The 19,238-nt window shown below is 40.8% G+C and overlaps 1 protein-coding gene across 2 annotated transcripts in view; it reads left to right on the forward strand.

The window, feature by feature from the left end:
• Positions 1 to 19,238, forward strand: part of SPOCK1 (SPARC (osteonectin), cwcv and kazal like domains proteoglycan 1) — a 264,587-nt gene that overhangs the window by 61,943 nt on the left and 183,406 nt on the right. Inside the window, exon 3 of one of the 2 annotated variants that reach the window (XM_027736212.2) lies at positions 17,481 to 17,489. The exons of the other annotated variant lie outside the window; for it this stretch is intronic. Within the exon in view, the coding sequence (XP_027592013.1) occupies positions 17,481 to 17,489 (9 nt within the window). The remainder of the gene's footprint in view (positions 1 to 17,480; positions 17,490 to 19,238) is intronic. 2 annotated transcript variants of the gene reach the window in all.

Here is a 19,238-nt window from a genome sequence, read left to right on the forward strand (position 1 = left end):
GCTGTGGCCAAACGCCAAAACCTTCGAGTCACACACGTGGATTTGGAAAAAGTAGATAAGTCTGCAGTGTTTCCACTGATAACGAGGTTGGAATAAGCAAATATCCTCTGAGCAGCAAACTAACAAGGCTTGGTTTCCTGCAGGGTTGTGCCATGCAAAAGCTTTTCCAGCTTTCGTGGAGCATCAGGCACATGAATAATAGATGTGTTCATAGCACAGCCTCTCCCTCAGTATTCTATTAGGGGCAGTTAGGAAAGCTCTCTTCTCATCCATCTCTCATGTTGGGATATAGTTATATCTGAGACCCCCTACCCTTCCATCACACTGATTTAAAATCAGTCAGTGTGTGTTCAGAAACTGCTGGAGAAGAGGGTTTATAGACTTGTGCAGAAACTCTAACAGAAAGAATGTATAAACACTGTATCCTTGGGAAACTATACTAAAAATCTAGTGTAGCTGTGAAAAATTACCATTTTTTTAATACTAATGGAATCTATTCCTTCTTTTAGTCCAAAGACGTGTAGATGTGGCACGTGGGGTCATGGCTTAGTGGTGGGCTTGGCAGTGCTGAGTTAAGAGGTGGACTCTGATTTTAGGGGGCTTTGATTCTATGATTCTGCTCTGTGCTGAAATGTTGGAGAATGGGAGATCTGGAGTCCCAGGAATGGCTGCAAGTGGCCTCTGGAGCTCAGATTATGGAATGTTCAGCTTTGATAACTGGACTGAAGATGTGCAACAAACTGTCTAAGTAAAGCAGAGATTCTCAAGTCCCTCCTAGTGTTCCCCCTGAAATAATGATCCTTACTTACAAGTTTTGTTTCCTTCTTTGTTGGCTTATGGCAGTGAAATCCCTCCACCACTCGAGCCTTTCTAGCCTTTCTTGGATTTTTGGGAGTCAAACTATGACACTAACCCAGCCCTCAACTCTTCTCAGGATCCTGAGGAACCACCTCCAGGATCAGTCTCTCTCTGCAAATCACATCTGACCCTCTGTCTGGGCTGTGGAGTGGACTATGGATATCTTTAATTTTAAGGAATTATAAATAGAGGATTAAGCACCTGCAAAAATATATGCAGCTGACAATGATATTGTTTCACTCTTTGTATCAACAATATCATGTTTTGTGTTTGTACCACTATTACTTTGGTACCATAATTGCATTGCATGAGTCTTCACTCTATGGTGTTATTAATGGCTATCATATTGGCAAGTTAATTTGGATACAGTTATTTCCTTCTTCTAATACAAACAAGATTTGATTAATGAGAAACATTAGGAATATATAATGTGCCCATTATTACAGTTGTGTATTTGCCAGCGTGTATTGATGGCTGGAAGAGGCATTGGGTTTTTTTTTTTGCTCATGCATGTATTTGTTTCACTTCCATTCAGCACTTTAAATAACAGAAAATTGCTGAAGTAGGGAAGTAGCAGTAAAAAAAATGTGTTTAGAGCTGGTGATTAAGTCACGTGAGTCTGTTCCATTCCAAGGTATGTGAAGTAAATATGGACACTGTGAGAAAGCCCAGTTATTATTATTATTATAAGTACAGAACTGGTTGTCCTGCCTGTTTATGGAAAGCCTGAATGATGAGGAATAAATGGATTGTGTATATCACAGAGGGTACCTGGAGCCGCAGCTGCAGTCTCTGCAGTTCAGCCCCCCCCCTCTGCCTTCAGAGCTTCCTGAATCAGTTAAATCACTTTTTTGCTTGGTCTCTGCCCAACATTCCCCCACCCCCACATATCTGGGTTTGATTTGTAGGAGAAGGTGAAACATGCACAGAACCGCCTGTGGAAATATTTTAAGCATTTATTTATTTTTTAAACAGGAACATTGCTAACTTTGAATCTTGGCATCAAAATTGTTCTTATGGCTTAAGGGAAGAGAAGGTAAGAACAGGCACTTGTGACATCCCTTTCCAGTGTTCCTGGCTGGACTCTTCAGTAATTTTAGAAGAGCCAAATGAGGACTTGACCCTTTATGGTATCATTACATAGTCTCTCAGCAAGAACTGAAACCACCAGGCAAAATAAAAAATGGTGAATATAGAAAATGGCAGGGATTCAAGGAATGCCACATCCCTGTAAGCTTTCTGTGCACCACACAGCCTTACAGGTTGGGTAAAACAGTGACATTCTGTCCCTTGTGTATTAGATGGTACCACCAACTCTGAAGGAAGTAATTGGATAGAGCATCCAGGCTGTAACACACAGCTTTTAGAAGTACAACTCATCGTGAATAAAGAAGATGGAGGATTTATTCCAAAAGTTCCAGCATGTGGTTAATCCATTTGATCACTGATTTTATCCAGGAATGAGTCAGTTTTAGCTAATCTGTGTAGGTATTGAGATTATGAACATCCCTCTGCTGTCTCAGTGCTTACATATCTGTTGTATATTGGGGAAGAAACATCTCTAATTTAATTAGTTCAATTTATGGCATGACTGAGTTTAGGATTTATTATACAAGGGATGCTTACTTTAGAGAGACTTAGTTATTCATTCCTACATTTGGGTAAGAGTAACATGGCCTCACCAGAAATACATCCCTGTTAAGCTTATAAGTATTCATTTCTTCCACTGAGCTGTATAAAAGCCTGATGAAATAAAAATCTGACGCAGACACAGTAAATTACTCTGCTCCCACCTCACACTGGGATTGAGTTTAGAGATGATTAATGTGTTATAGATTTCTATAGCAGGTCAGAAGATGCAAAGAAAATGATCCACTGGTTCTCACCAGGACACAACAAGCTCCAGTGTTTAATATGTTCATCCACGCTTTGTCTGCCTCAAGGATACAAATTCAGAAACCAAAAGGACATTTATCTTTTTTCTGTGTAAAGGAGGGAGAGGAATGACAATTAAATTACATAATGGAAAGGCTAAACCCCTGCAATTTGTATTTGATCTAAAAACAACTATTATCTAAGAAAAATGGATGCAGTTGTACTTTTGGTGATGTCATTACTATCCTGCAGTGTCAACCAGGCAGCACAAGTGGGACTTGTTTTGTTGGGTGTACGGAACAAAATGTTACTGAGCAAGTGAAAATTCTGAGAGTTAAATGGCTGATGATTGGGATGAAGGGACTGCTTTCTCCACACTTTAATTTACCATCTCTCTCCTGCTGTCTTACCTGTGGCAATATTGTCCATGAGAAGTTGCTTAGATAGCCTAGATTTTGAAGCAGAACCAGCTTTTCACTTCTAGACTCACTTCTAGACTCACTCAGCTGGCACTTCTGGTCCTCTTGGGGCTTTTCTTTCTTCTACAAAGTGGTTGTCTCTAGGGGAAGTTGATGTACTACAAGGTTGAGTGAGAATATCCCCACATAAAGAGAATATCCCCCACTTTATCTGGGAATATAAACTCTTTGTGCTCACAAAGCCTCTAAGGTAGGTTATTCTGATAAGAACAGCTGGATGGATTTTCCTGAGGAATTAGTTTTGTTGTGTGCAGACAGGACTTCACTTGCCAGACAGCTGCAACTGAAATGTGCTTTTGCAAATATTAAAAGAAACAAGAACTGCTCCTTTCTCAAAATAGCAAAGTTTTGTTTCTCAAGCCAAGCTATGTGACATTATCCAGGTGGTTGTTACTTGTGCAGGTTTGTTGGAATGGTTTAAATTGCACCAGTCATCACTGCCCCTGTAGCATGATCTTCCCTCTATTAGCAGAGATCCTACTCCCCACACCCAACTCATTTTACATGTGTAGTTTTACTCAAAAAGTTAAATATAATGTTTCAAATAACAAAGTTAAGCCAAACTCAGAATATATGAAAGGAAGATGTGTGGGAGATGTGATCTGCTAGCCTATATTTTTATTTCCTTCTTTTTTGCCTCTATATTAAAGGAAAAGATGTGTCCCTAAAAAATATTTTTGCACCACTTCATGGTGAACCCAGACAGCTCAGAGTCAGGACATAGAAACAGCCTCAATTCACTTGCTTGCAAGGTTTGGTCACCTCTCCTCATCTGACTGTCAGAATTTCAGCAAATCTGTTCTGCAGGAATATTTAGCTGCTTCTCGAGCGCTGCAGTGCAATATATTCACTGTTCTGTCCTCGTTCATTTATTTTAAACAAATTCCCTTTTCATGCTTCTGATAGGTTAGTCATCATCAGAAAGGATCTCTGGTGTTTGCTGATCAAGAGTGGATGCTCCAGAGGAAAGAGAACCTGATGCTGTTACATTATTTTTGTTGGGAAATATATGTCTTAGGTTTTATCACATGTGATCCTGGGGGTTGTGTTAGGATCCAGTCGTTCACTTTGCCATAGCAGATGATAAACCCAAATTAATATCCTTAAAAAAAAAAAAAAAGGAAAGAAAAAATAAAAAGGAAAGAAAAGGCCTTTTTCTTTCCCTTTTTTCTGCTCCTCTGAGGTTGCAGCCAGCCAGCAATTGAAATGAGTTGAGTCTATGGATGGCTGCAGAAGCTGCCTCCCTTCCCACCCTGGATATATCCATCAGCCACTCTGCAGCATTTTCCTGCAGCAGCAGGGGAACAGCTAATCAGCCCCATGCCAGTGGAATGCTGGGGCAGGATGGAGAGGCTGGGCTGGGTGTTTGTGGAGGCTTGGAAAGGCACTGCAAGGAGAAGGATGTTGGGAACTTGAGCAGGGAGAGGCGTGTTATGGGAGTAACCACCCCCAGCAAACACACTTAGTAAAACCCTGGGAGGTTTTGTAATGAAAGTAAATTTACTTTCCTGGTTTCTGGTTGTTCTCGTGTATTTTAGAGGCAAAAATTGCTCGTGGTAAAAATTAAGCGCCCGTTAAAAAATTTGCCGACTCTACCTCATGTAATCAGACTTTCCTTACACCACAGCAACTGAATAAACAAGAATATATTTTTTTTCATCTCCACTTCCAAGCACAGAATCAGTCATCAGGCCACTCCAGTGTGGTGGGTGCACAGCTCTAGTTGCTGAAGAGAATATTGCAGTAAATGAGCCATGTCAGGAGCTTGCTTAGCACACAGGAGTGGACGTCATCACACTCCAAAGGGAAGAAAACAGTTTTAAGTAGAACAGGGTATTTTTTATATTTATCTGAATTTGGCACAGATGAGAGGATCCCAGACCATCCCTCAAGTTCAATCTGAAATTACCTTTTTTTACTGTTGAGCTGAAATAAATAATGTTGATCTATAAGGCAGCCACTGTAGTGTGATTCTTGCTTTGGCAGCATATTTGAGTTGGATGTACATCCAGCCCTGTTCTATCCCTCTTCCATCTCAGCCTTTTTTTTTTTTTTGCTATGCATCCCAGCAAAGCTAAGCACACACTATGACAGCCAGGTGAATATATATGATGTGAATAAACCCAATATTTTAGCTATCAATCTTTTGAGCTGGAGAGATACCTGGAGTAGCTCAGCGCTCAGAGGAGGCTCAGAGCACTGCACTCCAAAGACCCAGGCAAGTTTTTGGCATTATAAGAGATATAGCAAGGAAAAAAAAGGGTCATCTCTGGGATCCAAAGAGCATTTTGGAATTTTATGATACATCAGCATTTTGATTTGATAATCTTAGCTGCTAAAACTTGGCTAAATCACTTTTGGGGGGGATTAGCTGCTCCCGAAGGACTGTTTCCCAGGTGCAAGCCTGGGAAAGGGCGAGGTATTTTTAAATGCTTGCAGAGAGGGCTTGGAAAGTGACTGTTGGAAGCAAGAGAACTGTTCATCTGGGAAAGAGGAGAATGGCCTGGTCAGCCACGTGTGGAGAACAGAGCAGAAGAACAGGCAGAGCAGGAGCAGAGCGAGCCCAGGGCATGTGGGTGAGTTACTGAACAAACAAAGGCCAGCTGCTGCCTTTTGGGGAAAATGGTCCATTTTAACTTTGGCAGAGCTGCCTTTGAGGTTTCCCATGCCATCCATGGAAAATAAGCTTCAAGATGACAGCTGTGTGAACAACTGTGTGGCCAAAAATTTTGGATAAGGGAGCAGAGACCTTTCTCCTTCATCACATCCATCGGTGCTCCCGTTTCACTTGCCCCTGGGACCAGGAGACCTGGAGACCTGCCCTGGGGGCAGGTGGGTTTGTGTGAGGGTTCATCTGAACTGCTTTCTGCAAAGCAGCAATGGAGCAAAAAGTGTTTGTCAACCTTCAGATAAGTAATAGATATGTAACATTCTTTGTTTTTTCTCTACAGCATCAGCAAATCATGAATCTGTTTTTGCCACTGCTGTTGCTGATGACAGAGAGGAATCTGTGTATGCTTAAGCTTAGGAAGAAGCCTTGTAAATTCTCAGCCATGACTTTTTGTTATTTATATAGAAAGAAATTAGGTGTTAATTCTTTAGTCCATATTCTGCTCTCATTTCTGTCACTTTTACATCTGCACGAATCTGCTCATTGCAGTTCACTTTCTCCTGATTTATACAATCTATCACAGTGAGTGCAAAGTAAACAGAGAGAAATAGGTAATTAAAGATATCAAGGACACATAGGAGAGAGAAACTCCAGTGAGAATCCATCAAATGTGTCGGGCCAGGCGGTGAAAAATCATGGTGTGTCCGTGACAGCCAGAAGTGAAATAGAGAGCAGAATAGGAGTTGTTTTTCTAAAACATATTGAAGAATTGCCAGAGTGAAAGATAGTGAGTGAGAATACATTGGAGATGCCAATTGCAGAAAGCCAAACAGCCAGGCTGAGTTTGTAATAGGAGGAAATAAAAAAATTGGGTGAAGATCAAGTTACAGATATTGGGATGAAAAAGGGAGACAGAAGAGAGTTAACTGTGAACTGTCTTTTACTAAAAAGTGTAACATGGGTGGCTGAAAGCCAGCATGAAGGTGAGAGAAATTTAACAGATCAGTGAGAGCAAAGTGTTTTTTAGCCTGATTGAATGCAAAACCAAGAATAAAATCTGAGCCAAGGTGAAGAAATGCAGGTAATGAGAAATCTTCGAGGTGCTTGCATACTGAAGTTGAAGCAGAAGGCACAGAACAAAAGCCACTGCTAACAATCTTCTGTAAACACTCCTTTTATTGCTGGAGTTGTAGAGAAATGTTTACAGTGTTTGTAAACCTTGGAACCACTGAACCTTGCAGAAAGAAATCAAAGATATACAAGTGATTGTGCAGCTCTCTTTAATGCCAATGCAAACCTCGAGGAGAAAAGCTGGAAAACTCAAGAGGCACTCAGAAGATGCTGAAGGTCTTAAAATCAGAATTATAAAGATTTTTGGTTAATGACTTTTTGCTTCCCTGCCTTATTTCAAAATGTTGATGATTTTTTTGAGGCAGGGATGTGAGATTAAGCAGACAGAACTAGATACAAGGAGCTGTAAACCAGAATGTGGAGGCAGTTCTGAAAGAAGGCAAAAGGCTGCAGTTGAAAGTATAATTGCACAGATAGGTAGCCAGAAAACACAGAGCACTGAATATGGTTATTTGAGGTGTCTTAGGTGACTCAGTGTGGGTTTTAAAGAAATAAAGGCTCCATTTTTTGTAGCCTGTTTATGGAGAAGAGGGGATTCTGCAGAGTGTAACACAGTCAGGATACAGCAGTGCTGTGTCCTGCAGGGATGTTGGTGTGGGGTGTTTATTCATCCTTCTGAGCAGATGTGAGACTCATTGTGGCCATTATCTTCAAGCTCTTCCTGGCTCTTGTCATGATTAATGACACTTGATTTTTGAAAGGGTAGTTACAGATGTATAATGGTGCCTTCCAGCAAATTTCAGGATCTGCCAGTCTGTCTCAGAGGTGAACTATGGATGTAATCTCAGAGGAGGGTCTGCTAGAAGGAAAAGAATGATTCAAAAGTGCAGAATATGGGCTGTTGGCTGATGGTTCTCGAGGTCCCTGCTTGGCCTTTTGTGTTGTACTTCACTTTCTGGGTTCAGCTCACACTGGCTCAGACTTTCCCCTCCCTTTCCCTTCATCAATATTGCTCATCCCACACCAATTCAGCTCACATGATCTAGATCTCTTAATCATCCTGTATTTAATCAGGACCTGTTTTGGTCCTTGAAGGTCTCAAAAGCAGTGTGCAGTGAACACAGGACATCTCTTCACTAGCATTTCAGTTTGCATCCAAGTCTGCCTTGGAAGGAGCCTCCCAGTTGTTTCCAGTTTGCACTATTCCCTTTGCAGAGCATGTGAAATGGGCTCTTTATTGATGAAGGAGAAAACAGATGTGTTTGGAAATATGTGAACCCAATAACCAAGAGATCAGTGCAGGGGATGGGGCTGGAGCCGCTCTGAAGCAAAATGTGGACTTAATGTGCAGAGCAGATGCTTGATCCTCAGCAGGAATTATTCCTTCTGCAATATTCCTCCACTGCTGGTGGTGGAGGTGTCAGAATCTGCACTGCAGGAGTCTTACTGTGTATCTTCTTCCCTTCAAAATTTCCTTCCAGCTGTGTCCTTCTTTCCTTCCTGCAAACCTGCTTGTGCAGGTTGCAGCTGATGAAGTGCCTGGTCCTTCCTCTGTCACACAAGTGCTTTTCAGCCATCAGAGGTTCTCAACCCCCTGTTAAGAAATGATGCATTCAACAATAATTTGCATTTTATTAACTGATTGCAGGATTCTAACATGAAGACAAGTGCATGCTGTTTCCTTTTAAGCACCCACTGTAAAGCTGTGGCAGCCTCAGCGTCTCAGATTAACCAGAGTGTTCTGAGGACCAAACAAACTGGGACATTTAGAAGAGTGTCATACAGGGCAGATTTATCCAGTCCTCCAGCTAATATTAATATTCTCTGGGATATTTTTCATTCAGATGGATTTTTGTCTCCTGATTTCAGGTTGCAGTTTCCCTCACAAGCATTGCTCAAAATACCTGGGTGAAAATGAGTTCACCTCTGCTGAAATATTCCTCCAGCTCATATTATGTTTGACTGAGCTGACAAATGGCTTGACAGCATTCTTGGAATCTGCCAAAATACAATGTCAGGAATGACAATGCCATGCAAGGTAATAATCTAAATGAATGTTGCTGCAGCTGAGCAGTCCCATTCCTGACTTTCTGTAATTCAGTCAGAACCAGGCAAGGCCTCGGTTGTTTGTTTCTTTGCAGAAGTTTGTTTTGTGTTTCCCTGTCAACACACGATTAGAATTCACATTTCATGGTTACCTTATAACAGATTTATCACATTTCAAACTGTTCCTTAAATAACAGTGTGAGCAGTGGGAATGACCTTTGTGTTTACTCATTGTAACCTTAATAGATGTGTGGCATTTATGGTAAATGTGTGTCTGTGTCTGCACTGGAGGGAGAGCTCAATTAGGGCATGTTTTTGGAGATCCTCAGCACATTTCTTTAATTCTATATTCTGCAGCTGCAGCTGTTCTCTAAGGTACAACCTTTCCTCTGATTTTATATCTCTAAGGTTTGGGGATTAGTTACGCTGCAAGTTTGAACTATTTTCCCAGTTGTTAGAATTAAATTGCTGGTTGTACCAGACCTCAGGTGTAAAATTACAGCTGATCAAAATGCAAATGTTCTCTTTTTCCTATCGAATTCTTTATGGCCTTCTGTACTCTTCAGTTGTCTATCAATACTGGCTTTTTCAGGTTCTATTCTTTGTTAAAATGCTGTTTTGATTTTTCTTTAGACCCATTTCATGATTTAATCCCTTTAACAGTGAGCACCTATAATGTCTAGAGATCAGGAAGAGAATTCTATTTACAGCAGAACAGTTCCAAAAGGCCTTTTCTGAGCTCTGGAAGCTCTGTGTTCTCCAGAGCTGCAGGCACTTGGTTAGAAGGTTCCTGAGATTGTAAAATAAAGTTTTGCTACATCTTCCTTTCTCATGTCATTGTTCACTCCACGGTGTGCCAAACTAAACTCTGACCTTTTATCCCTGATGCAGAGGCACATGTTCTGGCAACTTCAACAGTGCATTATATCTCCCTACAGGAGACTCCTTCAGATGTTCTGTCCTTGATCCCAGTGCATGCTACTTTAAGAAATGAAAGGTCACTTAGTTTTCTCAAGTCCATCAGAACTTAGCTGGAACGTTGCTTTGTCATCATGATCACAGCTAGAGAAGCTTAATACAATATATATATTTCCTATTTTTAATTTACCCTTTTCTAAGCAGCTCTGAACATGCACCAGTAATGTTATTTTTGGAGTGTGTACTGGGTGAAATTCTCTCTGTGCACAAGCAGGAGTTTTAAATGATGAATCAAGGGCCAGTGGAAGCATAAATAAAATGCTCCAGGTTTCTGAACTCCTGTAACAGCAGGGTATCACGGCTGAATCTTTCTGCTCACTGGGTTGACATGATTCTGAAACAAACAGTTCAAGTAAAGCTGACACAGTTTGTTAGGGGATCAACTTGTAGCTGATGCAGTGATGTGGGGTTTGTTTGCAGTGCTTTTGGGGTGGGTGGTGCTGGGATTGCTGTGTAGGGTATGAGGGGTCACTGTCTCCCTCCTTGAGGGGAAGATACTAAGATGGAGTAAAATCTTCCTCCGGTGTTGCTGATGTGGCCTTTGCTCACTGGGACTTGGGGAAGTGTGTCAATTAGAGCGGCTTTTTCATTGTAAATGCAAGACTTTTGGGGCTTAAAATGTCCAGCGTGGGTCTGAAGTTGCCTTTGGACAGTGTCCTGTGCACTTCCTGAAAACAAATTCTGCACAAATTGAGTCGTCAGGTGCTGTCCTCTGCTAAAATAAAATAGGGTCAAAGCACATGGGAATCTTTGTGCTGTGGCCACAGCCTTGGCATTTAAACCCCACTGGAGCCATTACTGCACTTTAGTTATCTCGTGCCTGAACCAGAATATTTTGTTTCTTTGGCCTTTTTATCTTACTTTTTTATTGACTATTTGAGCGAAACCCTTTGAAATACCATTCCAACAAAAACTCTTTCCCTATTAAAATACTATTACTTCTGCCAGATGGCAAGTAGGAATCACTGATGAGAGGTAACTTATTGTTGTTACTTTACAGCTGACTCAGAAAATCAGTTGCTTAATATTCAGTATAGTCTTATTTAATCATTGTAATTAATGAGGAACCGTCAGTTAAAAAAAAAAAGTTGTGTTCATGCATCTCCAGTGATTTTTCAGGAAATGGCTAGAGATAACACAAGTCTGTTGGTAACAAAACTGAGTCATGAAGGACTTCACTTGTGGCTGCCCCACCCCTGAAGTGTTCAAGGCCAGGCTGGGTGGGGCCCTGAGCAACCTGATGTAGTTGGTGGCATCATGGGCTGGAAGGAGATGACCTTTAAGGTCCCTTCCGACCCAACCCACCCTGTGGCTCTGTGATAATTGAATCAAACAGCCCCAAATATTATGGAAAACTTCATCCCACGATAGCTTTTGTACTCTGATCGAGGTATTTCAAACAACCTACTGGGTCTTCAAGTTCTTGGTGAGAAACAAAGGGAGGAGCTTTGAGGGAGATGCAAGTTTTTCACTGGTTTGTTCCCATCAGACTTGCCCTCAGTTTTGCATAACGATTTTTGATGTTGTGTTGTGGGGTTTGGGGTGATTTTTTTGTTTGATTTGATTGGGTTTTTTGGTTTTGGTTTTTTTGTTGGTTGTCTGTTGGTTTGATTTGGTTTTGGGTTTGTTTTTTGTTTGTTTGTTTGTTTTTTTAGAATGGACAAAATGCCAGAGACAATTAAAAAAATAAGATTATGAACTGGAATGGAAACTACACATTTGTAATGGCTCACAGGGGTTCTGATGTGAAATGTGTACAACTGTCTCACACCCTCAGCAGCTGCTTTTGTCCTGGACTGGTTGACCATGAACTGCTTCTTCCTGATGCACTTCTAAAAAATTTCAAATATTAGCTAAAACTGCCAAAAGGGCTGCAAAGTTGTCCTTGTCAACAGCAGCACAGCTGGTTTGATTTCAACCATTGCAAAGGTTGTTCTCAGCAATACTTGGAGCTGGGTTTTCCTTGAAGCTGCAAAGGGAATACAGAGAAATGCCTGTGTGCTCCCAGGGCCAGAGCATTGCTCATAATCCAATATAGTCCATGCAGTCTCTTTCCAGTCATTAGTTATGCATTTAAATAAGTATTTGAAAGACTTGGGACATAGTAACTAGTTTAGCTGTCTCTATAGATCTCAGAAAATGCTGTCATTAAATATCAAAGTTAGATAAATTGATTTTATTCGACTGCTGTTTGTTCCCTCGCACATTTTGGCCATTGGGATTTTTGTATCTAAGTGGAGCATCAATATGATTTTATTCATAACTTTTATTTTATAACTTTGATATTAGGAGAGTTATCACTTTATCCCATAATGAGATTATTCCCATAATGCTAAATTTAAAAAAAAATCACATGACTCAGAACAAATTTCTGAAGACTTCTTGTAAAATAAACCAAGAAATAACTGTATTTAATCACTATGCAAATTGGTTTTCACTGTAAAACAGTTCTCATATGTGAAAGCAGTGGTAGCATTACATTTTTTTATATGAATGTTGTTCTCCAGACACAACCCCCAAATGATCAGCTAAAAAGAACAGTGATTATGTCAAAAACAGCTCCTGCAGCTGCACTGTCAAAGCAACAAGGGCACTGAGAGTGAAGTCACATTGCCAATGGCTTTATAACCTTCAAGCTTAATGTGTTTGGCTTTCAAGCTGCCTGAAAACAATTGCTTTCTGAGTGTGTAATGCGACTTTTTGAATGAAAATTAAGACGTGGAAAGAGTTTAGCAGTTCTCCTTTCAAGGTTTGTTTTCAATATTACCCCCGTTGAGAACGTGATTTATTAACCACACTATTCTCTCCATAAAGACCCTGCAGGGGGCCCTTCCCCACCAATATCTGCAATAATAAACCAAGATAAAGGCACAGTGGTTTTGATAAGTGGAAAACAAGCAAATGATCGTGTGCAAAAAAACCAACCCTCGCCCAGGTTCTCACCTGAGAATCCTCATTTCCCGTGTCAGGCAATAAAACTTATTTTTGTGCATTGGTTGGAACCTTGTAAGGCTCAGGAGGGGCAGGGAGTTGGGAATCCTTGCGTGGTGTTAGTCCAGAGAGCAGAAGTAATGCTGCTTTAAGGAATTCCACCTGGAAGGAGGGAGAAGAGATCTGGGGTTTCTCTAGCTCCCTTTCTTCCTTCCTCTCCCATTAGGTGCTATATATATGTTTTATATAGGTGCTGCTTGGTTTGGGAAAGCGGGAATTAACGGTTCCAGTTCTGGTTTCCCATCTGCTCTCGGAGCTGTAGCATCAGCGAGTCCATCCCTTGGGAGGCTCCAGAGTTTTCCCCTCCTGGGCTTGCGGGAGCTTTGCAGCCCAGCCTGGTGTGACCGGAGGGACAGGCTGAGGTGTGAAAAGCCTTGTGAAAGTGAAGTTAGAGAGAATTGTTGAACTCCAGCTGGGCTAACAGTCTCTTTAGCACACGCTAATGAGGGGAAGAGTTCAGGCAGAAGGGAATTGTAGGTCTGAAGTCGGTCTGCCAAAAGAGAGAGCGAAGAACACTGAAAACGAGGCATTTTTATGGGGTTTTTTTTAGGTATTTCAGCCCAAGCCAGCCCAGATAACACAGTTTTGTGGTTGTTCCAGCCACCCAAATATATGAGCCACGTGTGCTGGCACAGGGCTGTGCTGCAGCAGCTCCTGGCTCACAGCTGGCCCTCATTCATCCCGCTTGGAGCACAAGCAGAGAAAACGAGCATCTGTTTGCCCTCGACACTGTAGACAAACCCTCTGGCTTCGTTCTCGTGGATAAACAAAGTGTGGTTTGGGGGTTTTTTAAGAAATATTTTTAATTCTTGCTATATTTGTCTTTTTACAAATGAAAAAAAAAAAAAAAAAAAGAAGAGAAATCCAACAGAAACAACCAAGCACAAAATAGAGCAGCTGGAAGATTTCCATGTAAAAGCCCTCATGATTGAGTTGTAAAGAATGACAATTCTTATTTTGCCTGATGTGTGTTCAGGGATAATATATATTTTTCTTTTTTTTCCTCACATTTTTTAATTTCATTTTTAGAATTTTTGCCACCTCAATCACTGTGACCATGGGTAAAGAAAGTTTTGCCTATCACTTTCTTGGCATTGCTCATGGAAACTTCTGGAAAAGTCTTCGAGTAAAACAGGAGTGGCAAACCTTCTTTCCTGATACAGCACAAAAAACCAACCCCCAGCCAACCAAAAACCCCCTCTAATTTCCAAAAATAAGAAAAACAGTAACATTCTGGGCAATATTAAGGAAAAGAAGTTATTTTTGCCACGTCAGTGGTAGCTGAACAAAAGTCCACGTGCTGAGAATTTGAGTCTTATGGGACATCTGAGATTGCAACACACGGTCAAGGATCTTTTTGATGCACATCTGAGGACTTATTAGGGCATGTATTTATATATTTTATATAGTTATTAATAAACCAGCATTAATGTATTTAGCCCTATATATGAATCAATATGAATTGGTGTATTTTTGTTAATTTGGGGTGTTATTATTAATGACTTAACTTGCACTCTAGGCAGGTCCTGACATCCTCAGACTCTTCATTCCACATGGCACTGCTGCAGCCTGCTGTGGTTCCTCTCCATGTTGGGAGCTCCTTCAGGAAACCCCTCCATTCCTGGCCCTCCTGGGGCATTTCTCTCTACCCTTCTGAAAGCTTTCCCCTGCCAAATTTAAAACTAAATATCCACAGCACGAGCACTGCTAATTCAATAAGCCAAAGCATCCTGTTTGGACGCACATTCTCTGATTCCTGGGGGAGAGAAGTGGTTAGAGATGCCTTAACTAGAGATGTGTTAACTAGAGGTGCCTTAACTAGAGGTGTCTTAGTGAGCCTGGAGACAGTTCTTGACACTAACACAGAGTAGTCTGGGCACCTTGGGAAATCTTTATTCACTGAAGTACTCAGTGGGTAAAATATTTTCTCTTCCTCTCAAGCAAATAAATAAATAAATTACGTGTAATTTGCTGACACAAACTATTTGCTTTTAAACAGGCACTAGGCCTTGGGGAGATATTTATGATATAGGCTGGGTTGACTTTAGCAAGCAGCAGCTGGTGCTTTAACACTGCTTGGTGTTGGAATGATCTTCTCCACTGCAAGGTAGAGAGGCAGAAAATGCAGCTGCATCTTTGTGGAGCTAATTTTAAAAGAAGCAATGAGCTGGTAATTACCACTTTTTCCAGCTGGTCCTTATGAGGGTAAAAGGTTTATTCATTAAGGGAGGGTGAAAGAGGAAAATACTAAGCAGGCTGCAAAAAGGGGTTGATAAATATCCCAGCTGGAGATACTTAGGAATTTAAGCTCTTGTTGGCTGGGAGGAGGTGGGATTGAAGATTAGCCCCTCAGGGTTCTCTGCCAGTCCTGGGGTTACTCCTTTTGTGGAGGAGTTTCCTCAGGAGGGATCTGTGATGAGAGGTTCTGGTTGGCTCTGCTCCCTCCAGGCTCCTCAAATCCCAGGGGATCCTCCCAGACCCTGGGGGAGGAAATCGAGCTGAGCTCCTTCTGAAAGGTACAAAAGAAGGGAGGATTTTCTGGGGAATGTTTTCAGTCAGCATCTCCTTTCTGCTCGACTCATCCAAATAAGTTATAAGCTCAATTAATGCGACAAATATAAATATTTATGAACCCACGTAGTTAATGTTTGGCTGTATTTATAAACAAGAGCATCTCACAAGAGCTTCTTTTTGACAACTAAATAAAGTAAGTATAGAGAGTGTTTGTGTGTTAAATTAATCATGCTTTGTTAACTCTTCCAAAATATCAAGCCCTCGGTAATAACTAAATCAAAAGTGACAATAGAGAAGGATTAGTGGGAGTAACTTTAATAGTTATATTTCAGAAGGACACGAAGCTGTTGTTTACTTTCTTAACTGGTAGAATAAAAGAGGATAAATGTTTGGTTTTACCATGAGTTTCATTTTTTTAACTGTATTGTTATTGCAGTGATGTGAGAGGCAATAGGAGAGAGGGGCAGCCTCATATCAATGTCCTGGTCTTCAAGCAATTTCTATTTGCTGACTTTTCTTAGAAAACTGTGGAAATTCAGGAGATTGTGTCAGACCCAGGTCTGATTATTGTAACTCAGAACTCAGTCTGTGAGTTCTGATGCATGTGTGGGTTCTGATCAATGAGGTCTTTGAGAGTTCTGACTGTTACAAACTTTTTCTGAGCTTTTAAACTGGCTCTTTTTAGTATGCCCTTTGCATACTTAGTTTAAGATATGATTATTCTCTTGATTGACTTTGCTGATGGCACATCAATCTAAGTTTGCTGGATTTGACACCTGTGTATTGAATGACAAAAGAATATTTTGTTCTTGTTAAGAAGCAACCATTTATTACGTGGCAAAACAGATTTATATCACTTCAAAATGCATTTCCTCTAATCTCTTGACTGCTTAGATCAAAATAATAAAAATGCAACAAAGAACTGAGGCCCGAGTCTAGCAATTTATATTTGCTTATATATTTTTTTTTCCATTTGTTATGATCACAGCTGATTTCTCAGCTAAATTTCCCAAGGATAAAATCTAGAAGTAGGGTTCCATGATGCAAAGTCATGAATTGTTGTGGTGGGTGTCACAGGTGAGCTGCTCCCTGGGGGAGGAGCCTTTCAGGTTCTCCCTTCCCAGCCCAAGCCTTGCCTACTCCAGGTGAGCAGGAGACTGTCTGAGGGGGCAGGAGAGAATCTCACCTCACCCTACACCTGCTGCTGAGAACAGACCTCTGGATTTCCTCAAAAATGGGGTTGGGAACAGTTTGCAGGAGTCAGATTTCTGTTCCTGAGAGGGGAAGTTGGATATTTAACCTGTGGTGTGAGACTGAGTCCATGAGGAGTGGACTCATGGAGGCCAAGCCAACACTTCACTTTTCTGTGACACTGAGTTGAGCTGAGGGAGTCAGCCCCAGGCTTGGCTTGCTGTATCAATTCTTCTCTTTTCATGCATGATTTTAGGTGTGCAGAGCCCCTTCAGTTAATTAAAAGACTGACTCAGTCATATGCAGTCACTGAACCGTAGGCAAAACCTTCAAAGTGTGAATTCCATGCGGGGAGAAAAGATATTTTTAAATATTTGCTCATCAGAAATATTTCTCAGTTGCTGTCACCTGTTGTATTGAAGTGGATCCGTGCCTGGCTTTGCCTTCCCTTCAAAGTCCATCAAATAAATAGTTTTTAAAGTCAGGTAGGAAAAAAATTAAATTGCATCTCTCTTGTATCAGGTATGTAGAGATGAGTGTGTGGAAAACCACTTTTTGGTGGTTTTGTCAGCCGAAAGGAAACAAAAGGGCCATTTTTTGTGTGCTCTAAGAGAAAGAAATGTGCTAATAGAATGGCATTTGGCTAATAGTGCACAGATAAAAACTGGGTCATGGCAGCACAGGTGGAAAGGGCAGAAAAGAAAGAGAGAAAATTATTTCATTTGTGGGTGAAGGTCATCTGGAATAAGTGATTTCATGTTTAAAAGACCACCAAGGAGAAAACTGATGAATGTTAACATAATTTTATATTGCTTTATTTCATTCTTTTTTTTTTCTTTTCTCATTTGTAATGCTTCCGTGGTCAGGAAGTTGAGGTAGGTTTTTCATGTTTTAACTTGTAACTATCCATAGAGTGAATAAAAGTATTAACAACATAATTCATATTACACTTTAAACTCTTATGATCAATTGTTTTTATTGCTATAAATGAAGTGTGTTGATACATGTTAATTATTAATGTGTTAACATTAATTAGCATGTTAATATGAAAATTACAGAAGGCATGAGGGATTTGAAGCACCTTTGTATCTGTCCCAATAGAAAGCTCAGGAATGCACAGATTTCTTTCTGTCAGGAAGGTGTTTTATTGAATGGGAATGTTCAATCTCTTTAATCAAGCTGATTGTATTTTTATAGATATATCAGTATGTATATATTTTGAATTACATCCCCCTGGTGTCAGTGCTACGTGTGTGTTGCTGTACCACGTGCTGCTTTGGTGTTGGAATAAGCTCCAGTGAAATGATGGAGCTCAAAGTTCCTCCTTCTAACAAAAGTCATTTCAGGATAATGTTATAAATCTGGGCACCTTCCAGAGTGCTGGCACAGAGCCCTGCCTGCTTCTAAGGCAGAGCTTTAGGTGTGGATTTAAATGTGACACAGGTTTTCTGCTCAGCCCTATCCCCAGGGGGAATTGTACCTTTCTGGTGCCAGAGCCGCTCAGCTTCAGGTCTCGCTGGTGTTGATGCTGAAGTGAAACTGCAGTGCTGGATTTTGGGTTGTTGTGGTTTAATCCCAGCCCTAAATAGCACCCAGCTGCTCACTCACACCCCCCAACCCTCCCTGCTCACCGGGGTGGGACAGGGAGGAGGACTGGGGACAAAACAAAGGTAAAACCCATCAGTCGACATAAGAACATTTTAATAATTAAAATACAATAATAATGGTAACTAAAAGGAATATGACAAAAAAGGAGGAATAAACCCCAAGAAAGACCATACAATTATCCCCAGCTCTGATCATCCTCTCCTTGGCCAACTCACCCATTTCCATACTGGGAATGAAGCTCTCAGGTGTGGAATATCCCTTGGCCAGTTTGGATCACTTGTCCTGGCCATGCTCCCTCCCAGCTCCTTGTGCAGCTCCTCCCTCCAGAAACATGGAAAACCGAAAAGTCCTTGGCTTGGAGAAATCACTACTCAGCAACAACTCAAACATCAGTGTGTTCTCCCCGTGATTCTCATCCTAAATCCTGGCTGAGAGGAAAATTAATTCCATCCCAGCTGAAACCAGGAAAGTTGTCCAACTGGCATAAGTTATTTTGAACTGTATTGCTCTAATGTGTGTATAGTCATTATTTACTCCTGTAAATAATAATGGGGTTTATATATTGAAAATCTCAAAGGTTTTCTCTATTCGACTTTTCAGGCTTTTTTTTCCCCCCTATTTTTCCTTGTGTGTTTTCCACGTTATCTCACCGTGGTTTCAGGCACATTCTAAAATAAACATAGTTTCGATTTTCAAAAAGGAATACTAAACAGGTCTGCATGAAGGAGGAGGAATAATAGGTTTACAGATGAGATGGCTGTTTTGTAGGTGTTTTTGTGAGGAAGGTGCATTTTTCGTAAAATATTCCTTTGACACTGAAATTGAGATAAACCCCCTTTCCAACCCTTATTTCAAAACTGGCTCCATATGCCACCAGCATAAGAAATCTTTCTTGGGAGTTGAATTATTTAACAGTTTCTGATGTTGAAAACCCAGCAGCAAAGCAACAACTTGGGGAAAAAAATGTAAGCAGGCAAAAAAAAAAAAAAAGAATATTTTGTTGCTGGAAAAAAATT

Source organism: Pipra filicauda, unplaced genomic scaffold, assembly GCF_003945595.2.
Source record: "Pipra filicauda isolate LSUMZ 115617 unplaced genomic scaffold, ASM394559v2 scaffold267_size1258537_pilon, whole genome shotgun sequence".
NCBI classification, from domain to species: domain Eukaryota; kingdom Metazoa; phylum Chordata; class Aves; order Passeriformes; family Pipridae; genus Pipra; species Pipra filicauda.